Source organism: Hemicordylus capensis, chromosome 5 (genome assembly GCF_027244095.1).
Source record: "Hemicordylus capensis ecotype Gifberg chromosome 5, rHemCap1.1.pri, whole genome shotgun sequence".
Classification (NCBI taxonomy): Eukaryota; Metazoa; Chordata; class Lepidosauria; order Squamata; family Cordylidae; genus Hemicordylus; species Hemicordylus capensis.
In genome coordinates, this window is record NC_069661.1 from 219,432,038 (window position 1) to 219,447,072 (window position 15,035).

At 45.1% G+C, this 15,035-nt stretch overlaps 2 protein-coding genes across 15 annotated transcripts in view; one reads left to right on the top strand and one right to left on the bottom strand.

Moving 5' to 3' along the window:
- RAC2 (Rac family small GTPase 2) overlaps positions 1–15,035 on the top strand; it is a 206,188-nt gene that overhangs the window by 87,556 nt on the left and 103,597 nt on the right. The gene's annotated exons all lie outside the window — the stretch shown is intronic.
- CYTH4 (cytohesin 4) overlaps positions 1–15,035 on the bottom strand; it is a 135,582-nt gene that overhangs the window by 5,399 nt on the left and 115,148 nt on the right. For all 14 annotated transcript variants that reach the window (XM_053252396.1, XM_053252399.1, XM_053252407.1 and 11 more), the window contains 3 exons: positions 9,578–9,689; positions 7,618–7,694; positions 7,107–7,178 (listed from right to left, as the gene is read on the bottom strand). In XM_053252396.1, the coding sequence (XP_053108371.1) occupies positions 7,107–7,178; positions 7,618–7,694; positions 9,578–9,689 (261 nt within the window). The remainder of the gene's footprint in view (positions 1–7,106; positions 7,179–7,617; positions 7,695–9,577; positions 9,690–15,035) is intronic.

The window sequence follows — 15,035 nt, forward strand, 5'->3', positions numbered from 1 at the left end:
CTCATGTGATAAATGAGCAAGGATTTTGAATGGAGGACTTAGAATTTACATCCTTTTCTGATACTGACTGCTTGACCCCAGGCAAATCATTTCATATCTCATCCCTTGACTGCAATTTATCTGGATTGTGGGGTCTTTGCAGTAGAAGCTGCCATTTTATTTATTTGGCACATCTGTATCTTGAAGTTTCTTCAAGGTCCTCAAAACAGTGAGCCTGTTCTCACAATCATATGGGAGTGGGCTGGAGGGGAAGCATGTTCTTACCCTGTGCCTCCCATGTGATTGGGCTACCTTGTGCTCTGGGATGGAAGAAAAACCTGAGCTCGCTTTGCCACTATCCCACAATGCATTACACAAGCCAGCGTGGTGTAGTGGTTAGAGTGCTGGACTAGGACTGGGGAGACCCAAGTTCAAATCCCCATTCAGCCATGATACTAGCTGGGTGACTCTGGGCCAGTCACTTCTCTCTCAGCATAACCTACTTCACGGGGTTGTTGTGGAAGAAAAACTTAAGTATGTAGTACACCGCTCTGGGCTCCTTGGAGGAAGAGTGGGATATAAATGTAATAACAACAACAACAACAACAAAGAGCAGAGAGGGAGCCCTTAGTACGGCAACAGCTCTCTGCTTCCTTGACCTGCTTTCCAACCAACTCTATGGTTAAGATGGCCACTGGCAGCCTGGGGACAGTTTAAAACACACCAGTGCTGCAGATGACCAAACCAAAAAGGTAGGACGGGCTCCATTTTTTCCTAGCTACTCTTAACCTACGTAGTGGATCTACCAGATTTGGAACTGCTGAGTCGTGAGGACTCCCGCTGCCCCAGGACCTCAGGTTCCTTTTTGCCCTCTCCTAGCCAGGAATCTGTAGTAGTGAGAACAGGCTCAGTGTTTTCCTGCCCAGAACAACCCTGTGAGGTAGGTTAGGCTGAGAGATGGTGACTTGCCAAAGGCCATTCACTGAGCTTCGTATCTAAGAGTCTGTCGAGACTGCAATAAATTCTGGGCTTTCTTGCAACTTGCTTGTGCAATATGACTGGCTCTGCACACAGACATGCAGGTTATTTATTATTAATTATTATTTATTTATTTATTTATTTATTTATTCAATTTCTATACCACCCTTCCAAAAATGGCTCAGGGCGGTTTACACAGAGAAATAATAAATAAACAAGATGGCTCCCTGTTCCCAAAGGACTCACAATCTAAAAAGAAACATAGGACAGACACCAGCAACAGTCACTGGAGGTATTTTGCTGGGGGTGGATAGGGCCAGTTACTCTCCCCGTGCTAAATAAAGAGAATCACCACGTTAAAAGGTGCCTCTTTGCCAAGTTAGCAGGGGTAGCTGTGGTTGTGAGCCTCCAAGATCAGTATTGTGCTGGAGGGGTGGGATATAATTATTTTAAATAATAAATAAATACTGGGTGGTTAGTTACCCCTAGGGTAACTAGCCATAATAGCTAAATGGAACCTCCATATATAAAAGCAGCAAGCCTCTGAATATTGGATGCTGTGAACAAACATGTTAGAAGCACCATGTTAAAAGGTGCCTCTTTACTAAGTTAGCAGGGGTTGCTCTCCTTTCCTCTGCATTTTATTCTCTGGCTGCACATCAAACAGGGCGTTCATGCAATTTTGACAGCACTACCTGCTGGCCAGCCCCTGCACACAGTTATTTAACCCACAGTATGACTTGACTAGCAAGCCAGAGGTTGCTGGTTCGAATCCCCACTGGTATGTTTCCCAGACTATGGGAAACACCTATATCAGGCAGCAGCAATATAGGAAGATGCTGAAAGGCATCATCTCATACTGTGCGGGAGACGGCAATGGTAAACTCCTCCTGTATTTTACCAAAGACAACCACAATACTCTGTGGTCACTAGGAATCAGCACCAACTTGATAGAACACTTTATAATTAAAATCACTGAATGCAGAAACTGGCCAGCAGGTGGCGGTGCCACATTGCATGAGCTCCCTGCTTGATGTGCAGCCGGATAGTAAAATGCAGAAGGGAAGAGAGAAATAACCTGAGTGTCTGTCTGTACAGCACCTCAGATTGTGCTGGCAACTTGCAGCAAAACCCAGAATTTATTGCGCTGCACAACTTTGGCCCTCCAGCTGCTGTTGGACTACAACTCCCATCATTCTCAGCTGCCGTGGTCAATGATCAAGGATGATGGGAGTTGTAGTTTAACAGCAGCAGGAGGGCCAAGATTGTGCAGCCCTGCCCTAAGTGTAGCACCTAAAACCAACTTCCAGCCACTCCATCACAGTGGATCAATGCAGATGAAACATCAAACAACAATTAATGGACAAAGCACTCATGTGTCCCCCTTCCCTCCTTTGCTCCACTTGACTAATAATTTCTTGGTATTTGGCAACCTAGAGCTTCCATGGTATTCAGATTGGCAAGCTAACGTTCTCATGAGCCTTCCAATCCAGGACTGGAAATGAGGTTGGATTCTGGTTTTCATTGCTGGTTCACAGGGGTTCATACAAACACAGGTTGCCAGCCTGATATAATAGCAAACGATGGTTTACCAAGCAGCAGGAAACTACTAATTAAGCAGTGTGCATAAGAGACAAGGCAGGGGAAGAGGGAGCGGGGAGGAGGGAATACATAATGGTCTGGAATTTTTCATTTGAACCCACCAAGTGGCTGTCTTTGTACAATCCTACACCAGGGTCTTCAGAATATGTGTCATCTCAGAATGCCACTTAATATGGCTCAAGTCAAGGTGGAGATGCCTCAGTAATTCCTGTGCAACCTGATCATATGCCTATTTACTTGGAAGTAAATCCCTCTGAGTACAATAGGGCTTACTCCCAGCTGAAGTGTGCATAGGGTTGCAGCCTTAAGATCAAATTTTTAATGAAAGATTTCATGCTGGCCAGGAATTCCTTTGTGTTCCTAGTTGACTGCCCAGCTGAAGCGCATATCATTTTCTGTATCCTTGGCAAGGATCACGTGTTTTGTTGCCTTGTCAACACGATACACCCAAAAGATGTGCAGAAAGTTCAATGGTGTGCTGTCAGCTTTGGAAGGCTAGCTAACCGCTTCCATTTTTTCTACTAGGAACATAGGAAACTGCCATATACTGAGTCAGACCATTGGTCTATCTAGCTCAGTATTGTCTTCACAGACTGGCAGCAGCTTCTCCAAGGTAGCAGGCAGGAATCTCTCTCAGCCCTGTCTTGGAGAAGCCAGGGAGGGAACTTGAAACCTTCTGCTCTTCCCAGAGCAGCTTCATCCCCTGAGGGGAATATCTTGCAGTGCTCACACATCGTCTCCCATTCATATGTAACCAAGGCAGACCCTGCTTAGCTATGGGAACAAGTCATGCTTGCTAACATAAGACCAGCTCTCCTCTCCTCTCCTCTTTCCGTAACTTCTAGATGTGGCACCAAGTATAATTTGAAATCCTGGTAGAGCAGGGGTTTTCAAATCTGGGTCCCAGATGTTGTTGGATTACAACTACCATCATCCCCAGCATCAGTGGCTGAAGTTGGAGATGATGGGAGTTGTAGTCCACAACCAGAGGCACAGCAAGGTGTCAGGACAAAAAAAGTGAAGATGGGTTTCTCTCCCCCTCCCCACCACCTTCTCTGGAGAGGCAAATAGGGGAGAACAAATAAACTGTCACTCAGCTGGTGGGCCCCCTCTCCCTCAGGGGCCCAGGAACATTTTATTATTTATTTATGTTTATATCCCACTCTTCCTCCAAGGAGCCCAGAGTGGTGTACATGGCTATGTGTATCCTGACAGTAACCCTGCAAGGTAGGTTTGGCCAAGAGAGAAGTAACTAGCCCAGAGTCACCCAGTGAGTTTCATGGCCGAAAGGAGATTTGAACTCAGGGTCTCCCTAGTCCTAGTCCAAACACTCTGACCACTACAGCACCCCTTTTGTTCAAGTATAGCTAAACACCCCAGCCAACGTCATCTGGGGACCCCAATCTGAGAGGGAAAAACCCATGGCAGAGACATGGTACCTATCTCTGTCAGACATACACTAGTCACAGTAAGTGATTAAGCTCTCTGTTGGACGCGATATGCTCCAATCTCAGATAAGAGCCACGGGTAGGAATCTTTTGTTCTGATTTCACACCACTTCCTCCCCCACCCCCTCAGCATTACAGTTGTTTTCAGATAAGATCATCCTGATTGGCGCAGCTAAAGAGTGGGCTGCCTGAAGATCTTGATTAGGCTAGACATCCATAACAAAGAACTGCTTCTCAAGTTTCTTTTTAAAGACAGGTGTACTCCTCCGGCTGACATCCATGTCGGAAGATACCTACCTAGAAAAGTAATTGGAGGATTTCAGGTGCCTGTTTCAATGTGCAGCAAGGCTCCTGAATAAGCTTTTGAGATCTCAGATCTCCAAGTCTTCTCTCAGTGCATCCTCTCAATTATGTTTCTGTAAAGTTTGTATGTGGCCGAGACTGACAAAAATGTGCTTGTGTTTTCTCTTATTTGTGGAGCGAGGCCCTTAAAAGCAGAGCAGCAAGGGATAGGGAGAAGCAAGAGCACCAAAGGCATAGCTTTTGCAAGGGAGGGCCTTGTGGGGGGGGGGTCTGAGTCCCTCAGGAAATTCCAGGCCTCTTTCCTTCAGAAAAACATGTAGGTTTCTAGCCCTTTTCATTGTGGAGATATAAGGGGGAAATATAGCAGTATTCAGAGATATAGGGGGAAAGACCCATAGTATTCAGTGCAGCTGAGCCAAACCTCAAAGCTTATGACTTGCTTGCTTGCTTATTTATTTATTAAATTTATAAACCGCCCCATCCAGAGACTCTAGGTGGTGTACAACAACTTTTAAAAGACATAAACCCCACAATTAAAACAATGCTAAAAACAATATAAAAACAATTCAAAAATGATTAAAACTATTTAAAACCAATTAAAATACATTTAAAAACAACAACACTTTACAAGCCTTGGAAGGCCAGGCCAAATAAATAGGTTTTTAGGGCTCCCTTAAAGGCCGACAGCAAGCCTAAACTGCGGGTATTTGCCGGGAGTGCATTCCATAGACCAGAAGCAGCTACAGAAAAGGCCCTGTTCCAAGTCACCACCAGACGTATGGGTGGCAACCGGAGACAGACCTCCTCTCCAGATGACCTCAATGAGCGATGAGGATCATACAGAAGAAGGCGCTTTCTCAGGTAACCCAGACCCAAGCCGTTCAGAGCTTTAAAGGTAATAACCAGCACTTTGTACTTTGCCTGGAAACATCTCAGCAGCCAGTGCAGCCGCTTAAGAAAAGGCATAATGTGATCTCTCCAGGATACCCCAGAGACCAATCTGGCTGCCGAATTTTGAACTAACTGAAGTTTCTGAACTACGTACAAAGACAGCCCATGTAGAGTGCATTGCAGTAGTCGAGCCTGGAGGTTACCAGCTGATGCACCACTGTTTTGAGATCGTTCATTTCAAGGAATGGACGCAGCTGTCGAATCAGCCGAAGCTGATAGAAAGCGCTCCTGGCCATAGCCTCCACCTGAGATACCATGGTGAGGTCTGGATCCAAGAGCACTCCCAAGCTGCGTACCTGTTCCTTCTGGGGGAGTGTAACCCCATCCAGCACAGGAAGATCTAATTCATCCCTTAAATTCCGACAACCCCCCCCCCACAATGAGCACCTCCATCTTGCTTGTATTCAGCTTCAATTTGTTATCCCTCATCCAGCCCATTACTGCCCGTAGGCAGGCATTTAGGGAGTGAATGCCATTTCCTGATGATGAAGATGATGATGATAAGGAGAAATAGATTTGGGTGTCATCAGCATACTGATAACACCCTGCACCAAATTTCCTGATGACCTCACCCAACAGTTTCATGTAAATATTAAAAAGCATTGGTGACAAAATGGAGCCCTGAGGGACTCCATATAATAGCTCCCATTTTAAAGAGGAACTGTCACCAAGCTCCACCATCTGGTATCTGCCTGAGAGATAGGAGTGGAACCACTGCAAAGCAGTGCCTCCTATCCCCAATTCCCCCAGGCGACCCAGAAGGATACCATGGTCAATGGTATTGAACGCCGCCAAGAGATCCAAAGGAACCAACAGAGTCACACTCCCTCTGTCGATTCCCCGGTAAAGGTCATCCATCAGGCCGACCAAGGCAGACTCAACCCCATAGCCCGCTCTAAAGCCAGTTTGAAATGGGTCTAGATAATCAGTTTCCTCCCAAACCGCCTGGAGCTGGTTAGCCACCACTCTCTCAATCACCTTCCCCAACCATGGGAGATTGGAGACAGCAAAGAGCTTATGACTGCAAAGCTAGCCCATAGGAATGAGGCCATACCTCAATGGTAAAGCCAGCGCAGTGTGGTGACTTAAACGCTGGGTAGACCTGAGCTCAAATCCCCATTCAGCCATGAAACTCACTGGGTGACTCTGGACAGTCACTTATCTCTCAGCCTAACCTACCTCGCAGGGTTGTTGTCAGAATACACATAACCACATACGCTCCCACCTCTGCTCTCCTTGGAGGAAGAGTGGGATTTAAATGTAAAAATAAAATAAAAATGGAAACAAAAATAGAGCACCTGCTTTGTGTGCAGAAGGCCCCAAGTTGAATCTTTGGCATCTCCGGGTAAGGCCAGGAGAGATTCCTGCCTGAAACCTTGGAGAGCTGCTGCCAGTCAGTGCAAACAACACTGAGCTCGATGAACCAATGGATTGATTCCGCATATGGCATCTTCCTATGTTCATTTCATTACTCTTGGGGGAGGGGCTTTGAAGAATGGTAAAGTTTGCCCATTGAATTGAGAGAAGGGTTCCCCTCATCCCTTTCCCCCTCTTTCCCAGCCAATGTCTGCATAGCAGGAGGCGATGGAGAACTAGCTACCTTCCTCTCTTCCACCCACTTCCACACTACAGCAAAGCTACTGAAGGGGGCAAGCAGGGGGGGGGCATCCCCAGGCCGGCTCAAATTAGGTCCCCCAGCTGTTTTTGGACAACTCCCACAATCCCAAGCCAGGGATTATGGGAGTTGTAGGCCAACATCTGCAGGAGGGCCGAAGTTCAGCAACCCTGATAGAAGCAGGCAAGGAAGTGTTAATTAACCAAGGGCCACATATGGCAGTAACTTACTGGTTTCTTTGGGTCATCTACTTTCCGAACAGACAGATTCTCTAGTGGAATAATCCCCAGAGGCTCCTTATCCTAGAAAACAATAGAAATTATAATCTCCCCAAGCTATACCAATGAACTTAGTAGCAGGAGCATCCTAGATCAAACCCCAGTGAGACTGTGATCAGGATTGGGACCACAGTGTGTGGACTCTAACCTGTCCTCTACACCTGATCCATCCCACTCCCAGTGTGATTGCTTTTAGATTAGAATGAACAAGCACACAGAGCCAAAGTACATGTGTACTTTTGACCTTCCCTGGACTGGGCCATTGTATTGTATGGACACTGGATAAATGTGTATCATGTCATTTGACCTTCACTGGACCATCCAAACATCCATAGGCCTCTGGCAGATTCCTGTTCTGCCTGGGTTCTAATGCCAGTGATGAACTACAGTAGGGTACTGTTTTTTCATCTTCTGGAACTGCATCTCTCGGACAAGATTTGTTCCAATGGAACACAGCCCTTACCGTGGTGTATTCAAAGTAGTACAAGCAGTTATCAGTCAAAATGAACCAACGGCGTTTCCAGGTCTTCACTCTGCCTCCTAGAGCAAACAGAATCAAACTATGTTATTAATTAATTAATTAATTAATTATTCATTCATTCATTCATTTATTGCATTTCTATACTGCCTAGTGTAGGCGGTGTACAGATTAAAACATAAAACAAAACATTTAAAATTCATAAAAACAGATAAGGCTTTTGCAACCAGCTGGCTGGGATGGAAGGTTGTTGTTGTCAGCAACATCTGAGAATCCTTGTTACAGGGAAGACTGCTCACAATCTTTTTTTTTTTTTTAATTTAAAGCAGTAACAGCCACTAGAGGAGGTATACCATGCTGGGATTGAATAGGGTCAGTTGCCCAGTTAGCAGGGGCCATGTACAGTTGATACACTTCCTTTTTAGTACTGTGCATTTGAGGGACCTGTATGCAGGCTTACTTTTAAAATCAACACATGCACAATCATTCCCACAAACACATGCACACACGTACAGACAGCTGAACACCTGAATGTCTGAATAGGGCTTAAAGGTAGAGTTGCGCCATTGAGTCGGTATCGACCCCTGGCGACCACAGATCCATGTGGTTTTCAAAATACAGAATACAGGAGGGGTTTACCATTGCCATCTCCTGCCCAGTACAAGATGATGCCTTTCAGCACCTTCCTATATCATTGCTGCCTGATATAGGTGTTTCCCATAGTCTGGGAAGCACCCATAGTCTGGGAAACATACCAGCGGGGATTTGAACCAGCACCCTCTTGTTCACTAAGCAGGTTATTTCCCCGCTGCACCATTAGGTGGCTCCTGAATAGGGCTTAGATGTGGAGAAATCTAACACTTGATGTTCATTTTCATGGTGTTGTGGCCAGTTTAAGCACGGTGGTGTGCTGCTGGGCAGACATTAGGGGCTGGCCTCTCTGAGCATCTGCGGAGGGCCCAGGGCCTGCAGAGGCATCCCTTGCAGATCCTTGACCGCTCCGCCCTGCCCCGCCCCGCCCCTGCCCCCATGCTCATCTCGGTGGTGGTGGTGGAGTGGTTCTCACAGGGCCCATCCAGGTAAGTGGAAGCCCAGTGGACTTTGCAAGGGCTCCTTGAACTCTGGAGTTGGCCCTGGTGTGCAGTGGCTAAAATGTTGAATTTCGATGTGGGCTCGAATCTCAGCCCAGCTCACTGGTCTCATGGGTGGTAGGAGCCCTGCCTGTGCTGCTGTGCAGTTCTAAGGCATCATTCATGCAATTATGCAAATGCTGACAATTTTGGAAACACAGTCGCACGGCAATACGCCCTTATTTCCAGTGGCCATATTGCCACACAAGTGCATGTGTGAAACCATCAGCATTTGCACAATTGTGCTGTAGTGCGGCTGCATGCATGGTGCCTTAGGACCACATGGCAACCTGGGTGGGGCCCCTACGGCCTGTGGGAGGCGGCATGAAATCTCAGTCATTGAATGCACAATTCCTTAGCCTAGCCTGTCTCTCAAGAGATTCACCCTGGATCCTGGGGACAGCCAAGAAAGACCTCCAACTGCGAAGCCATAAGCAGGGCCCCCATGTCATTGAATCTGATCCCTGAACACACCGGCCCTAGGTTTCTTTCCAAAGATTTTCCCCAGCAGCCCTCTTCCCCATCTTGCTTTTCCCCTGCTCCAAGGATCTAGACAAATAGCCAGCCCAGTTGAGGGCAGGGGAAACTCTCCTCCCTTCATCCTAGCCCAAAGCTGCCGGCGCATCATTCAGAAAAGGGAATCTCTATGGAATAGATAGCAGAAATGAACACCAGGGGTCACTGTCACCCCACCACAGCAGAAGGCTGTCTGCTGCAGTCCTAAACTAATGAGGAGATGTTGTCACGTTCCTTGAGAGAGGGTTTAATTAGGGTGGAGGACTGTGGGGAGATTGTCAGCAAAAGACAAACGTTACCTAGTTTAAGGAGCCAGCCTTCTCGGCTGGGGTTGAAGAAAGTGTGGGTGAGATCATTTCCGTCATCCTCTGGGATGGAGAAAGGTTCGTTCTTGATGCTATCAAACAAATTCTGCCTCGGGGGAAAAGAAAAAAAGAGAGAAATGAATAAAGAGAAAGAACATCATAAAAGGTGCCAGCAAACAGGTTATATCTCACCACTTTCACTTTCACTCCTGTCTACCTGCAATAGCCTAAGCTTAATCACATTGGCATAGTATGGGGTGACTGGTGCCCTCTGTGGGCATCCACAGACACAGTCTGTCCACCCACCCACCCACAAGAACCATGTTTGCTTGAATAAACACATAGGCTGAGCTCTCACAGTCACAAGAATGCTGGTAAAAAGGCTAACCAAGTTCTGCAAGCCCTGTAGAGCCGATTGTGAGAACACAGTATTTCAGGGCAATCTTGGACAAACCACTCGAGTTATCTATGCTGGTTAACCAGAGCAGATTGACCAGGATTGCCCTGAAATCCTGCATTCTCACAATCTGCTGTGTGAAGTTTATTGATCCTGATCAACCTTTTAACCAGGATTCTTGTGATTGTGAGAATGCAGCTGTAGATGGAAATAGGCAACTGGGAATTTACCCAAACCATAGCTATAGCCTTGGAGTGTTCTAATGGACATATGCACTGGGAACAATGCAAAATTGTGGTCCACAGAAATGGGTCTAGTGCTCGGAGGAATAAAACAGTCTCTACATGCAACAGAATAAGGTGGTTAGGATCACTTTTTTGAATGCTCTTCTGTGTTTAAAAAATATATATATAGTAGAAAAATGTTACAGCTGAGAGAGGGTTGGGCTAGAATTTCCCTCTCGTTTTCTCTTTGCAGAGAGATTTCTTTTTACATGGGGGAACATTCTAAAATGGCACCCCCCCCACACCTGTCGTTTGATGTAGTCTACCACTTCGAGACTCTAGCATCTCATTCTGCCACATGGGTAGAACTGACTTTAGTCCCTCCTCTTGGTTACAGAGAGAAGCTTGAAATATTTGGGAGGAATCTGGGGAAAGATTAGAAATCACAACAGGGCTAGGGAAGGCTTCCAGTAGACTTCTGACCAGAGTTCAGTGCCCTCCCCAGCATCCCTCCCAATGGCTCTTTGTTCTTGCTGCCCATCTTCCTGCCATCAACCCATTTCCTCTTTTAATTCTTCTTTTCTTGCCTTCAGCCACCCCAAACTTGCCTTCAGCCACCCCAAACTCAGCCACCCCAAACTATGGGGCCAACCTACACATAACATTTCGCGTGTGCTTTTGGTCCTGTGTGTCTTGCTTTTCTTTTCCAAATAGGAGCTGCAGGGGGGACCTGATCCAGATTGGAATCTTGGTATGGGATGAGGAGCGTTACATCCTTTCCTCTTGCCATGGTCCCGATCTGAATCAAGGGTCCAGCAGCTGGTATTCGCCACAGGAAGGAAGTTTCCCACTGGCACCAATGAGAGTTTTCCTCAAAGGATAGAGAGCAGCTGCAGGGGGCCCTCATCCAGATTGGACTGGGACCATGGTGGGAGCAAAGGTTAATTCCCCTCTCCCCGCAAAACCACAATCTGGATCCCACTTCCACATCTGCAGCACAGCTGTTTAGAAAACAAAATCAAGTCACACAGAACCAAATGCTTGTGTTAAAAGTAATCTGTAGTTTGGCCCTGGGTATCCAATCAAATTATGCCAGATAGGAACTTATGCCAATCTGTTTAGATGTCGTAATGTCCTCTGTGCTCAGAAAGTGGGTTTCCTTTATAGAGCACTTTTTTTTTTAATGCTGAAAGAACACACAGTCCTGATCAGTCACATCTGACTCACTGACCACTTGTCCACTGAAATAGCAGCATTGGGACTACTGGAATTTGATGTAACAGATTACAATTATGCAAATTTAATGCAACTTCCTTCAGACTGCCAAGAGGAAGTGGCATTCTGCAGAAATCCAGGCTTCACACAATGGGAACTGCCAGCAGTGCTGATGCAAAATCACAGTTGCAGCTGAAGTGATGTTTTCAGGAGAAAGGTTTTGATAAAGAAGTTGAATTTGAAAGAGGTTTTGGCATTCCTACAGAGAAATGCCTGTAGCTGTGCGGAAACTGAAACCCTATTTCAGAGGATGGGTTTTTACTGTACCTTGCAGATTCATGGCCATCATGTAATTGCAAATTCATGGTCATCAGGGAGGAGAGCTGGTCTTGTGGTAGCAAGCATGCCTTGTCCCCTTAGCTAAGCAGGGTCCACCCTGGTTGCATATGAATGGGAGACTAGATGTGTGAGCACTGAAATATGTTCCCCTCAGGGGATGGAGCTGCTCTGGGAAGAACAGAAGATTTCAAGTTCCCTCCCTAGCTTCTCCAAGATAGGGCTGAGAGAGATTCCTGCAACCTTGGAGAAGCCACTGCCAGTCAGTGTAGGCAATACTGAGCTAGATGGATCTATGGTCTGACTCAGTATATGGCAGCTTCCTGTGTTCACATAACATATAAGGGCTGTTCTCACAACCCTAAACAGGGTCATAGGAACATAGGCAGCTGCCATATACTGAGTCAGACCATTGGTCCATCTAGCTCAGTGTTGTCTACCCAGGCTGGCAGCAGCTTCTCCAAGGTTATAGGCAGGAGTCTCTCCCAGCCCTATCTGGAGATGCCAGGGAGGGAACTTGGGACCTTCTGCAAGCAAACAAGCAGGTGCTCTTCCCAGAGTGGCCTCATCCCCTAAGGCAGGAGGACATGATTTGTAGTTCAACAACAGCTGGGAATGATGGGAGTTGTAGTTCAGCAACAACTGGAAGAACCCTGCCTGGGAACCTGGCAGCTTTCTGTCCACCCTCAATAAAATGCTGGGGACAGAATTTGGGTCGGTCACCTCTATCCACCATCTTTAATAACTGAATGCAGTTCCAAAGAAGGTACACTAATTAACTGGAAAGGGGTGGGGGTGGGGGGAAGGTTTTAGAGAATTGAATATATGTATATAAAACAATGTATAGACCCAGTAAATTGGTTAGGCTATTCAGGCAAAGGAAGCATACATCTTTACAACCTATCAAATGTACTAAATGAGTATTGGTGGGGAGGGGGGGGGCGGAATCACAGGCAATCAGATAAATAACTCCATTAACATTTCTTCTGGGAGAAGAAACCATTGAGTGTCAGTCTTGCAGAAATCTTGGGCTCATTTAGGAGAGACAAACCATAGATGAAGTTAATATGCCCTTTGAACCTTTGGGAAAAATAGTCATACCTGGGAAACTGATTGGCTATTTACTGCCAATACATGTTGCTTCTTTTACAAACGAGTCATGCATGAGCTCAGACATCTATGGCTTATAATGATGCTGCAATTCTAAGACAGCTGGGAGAACTGGCCTACTGTAGAGTGAAGTGTTTCGTGTGCAGAGTAGGAGTGTAACATACACCCAAACCATTCTCTTTTATATTCTATGGCTGGATTCAGACTGGATTCATCCAGGCAATACCAGGCCTTCTTTAGGATTGCCCCAGGACTCTGGAACACTCTCCCAAATGAAATCAGAACCTCCCCATCTCCGGATGTTTATAAGCAACTTATGAAAATGCACCTATTTCATCTGGCTTTTAAAAAAAAATTATCATTTATTTATTTATCTATCATATTTTTATACCGCCTGATATGTACATCTCTAGGCAGTGTACAAAATTTAAAATATTTAAAAGTCACAGATTAAAATAAACACAATAAAAACAATAGCATAAAACAGTTATTAAAGCAAATTATTAAAATTAATTCTAATTAAAAGCCTGTGAGAAAAGAAATTAATTAGAAATTAATTCTAATTAAAAGCCTGTGAGAACAGGAGTGTCTTGAGGGTCTTCCTGAAAACAAACAGAGAAGGAGATGCTCTTATGTCTGCAGGGAGCATATTCCAAAGTTTATAAGTGTATTTCTTTTTGTTTATGATGTTTTAAAGTTTTATTGATGGTTATTTTAATTTGTAGATTAGACCTTGGGCCTGATCCAGCAGGGTTTCTCTTATGTTCTTAATTGTTGTGTTTTAATTTGTAAACTCTCCAGAGATTTTCTATGGGGCGGTATATAAACATGATAAATAAATAAATAATGCTAATCTATAAATAAATAATGCTAAACCACTGGTGGGCCACTGTGTGACTGGTGGGCCACTGTGTGAAACAGGATGCTGGACTAGATGGGCCTTGGGCCTGATCTAGCAGGGCTGTTCTTATGTTATGATTATACTATGGTTTAGTGTTGCTAGTATCTATTTATCTATTTATCTATTTATCATATTTTGTACTGCCTGATATATAAATCTCTAGGTGGTAATGGCAGTATATGGCAGCTTCTTATGTTCCTATATTCACGTAACATATAAGGGTTGTTCTTGCACCCAAACCTAGCAAATCCCAGTTACTTTTAAGCATAGTTTGTGAACGAGTAAGGATATGATATCAGGATCACAAACCTCTTAGAACAGATCAGGATTTGCAAAGTTAAGGTTCAGTGACAAATTCTGGTTTATTTTACACCAGGTACAGAAACAGCACATTTCCTTCCTTCTGCATGTAAAGGACATGGGTGGGGCCGTGTTCATGCTAGTAATGCTAAACCATGGTTTAGTCTGGGTTTTGTGTTATATCTGAATCCGGCCTATGACAAACAAACCTATGATTCTGGAATATTGATGGAGTTGTTTATCTGATTACATTTGATTATTTGGTATGCGTGCTCTGGTGTGTTTCAGCCTTGGGTCCCCAGATGTTGTTGGACTACAGCTCCCATCATCCCCAGCCACAATGGCCAAAGCCATTGTAGCTGGGATGATGGAAGTCGTGATCCAATAACATCTGGAGACCGAAGATTTGAAACCCCTGATGTAATTAAATGAAATTTCTCATTCTACAAATTGCTTTTTTATCTGTTCAGCTCTCTGAAGCTTTCTTTTCAACAAATTAATCCTTCTTTGGATTTGTATTGTTTTCCTCTTTTTTGGTTTTGTTTCATTCACCAATAGAGTGTCATTCAGAAATCCAGCAGGTGAAGCTTCTCCTATCACTTCATGATGGCGGAAACCTCTCAAGCTGGGGAAAACCACACTAATTGCATTTCTGAATATAAACAGCTACTGAAAGTAAAACAACCAGAGCTAAAAAAAGATGGCAATGCTAATAATTTTTTCTGCTGCTAGCTCAGAGCCATCATTAGTTTGTCTGAGGTTTTTGTTCCTCCTTTCTTATACACATGTCCTACATTTCACAGTTTCTCTCTACACTTCCCCTCTCACTTCCTGCCAAAGCACATCTTTTGATTCCACAAAAATACTGCAGCTCACAAGCACTTTTCCAGCATCAAATGGAAGGCAGACCTATCACCTTTTATCACATTCCAAAAAGCTCAGGGAAGCGTAGAAGATCCCCACGTTGAA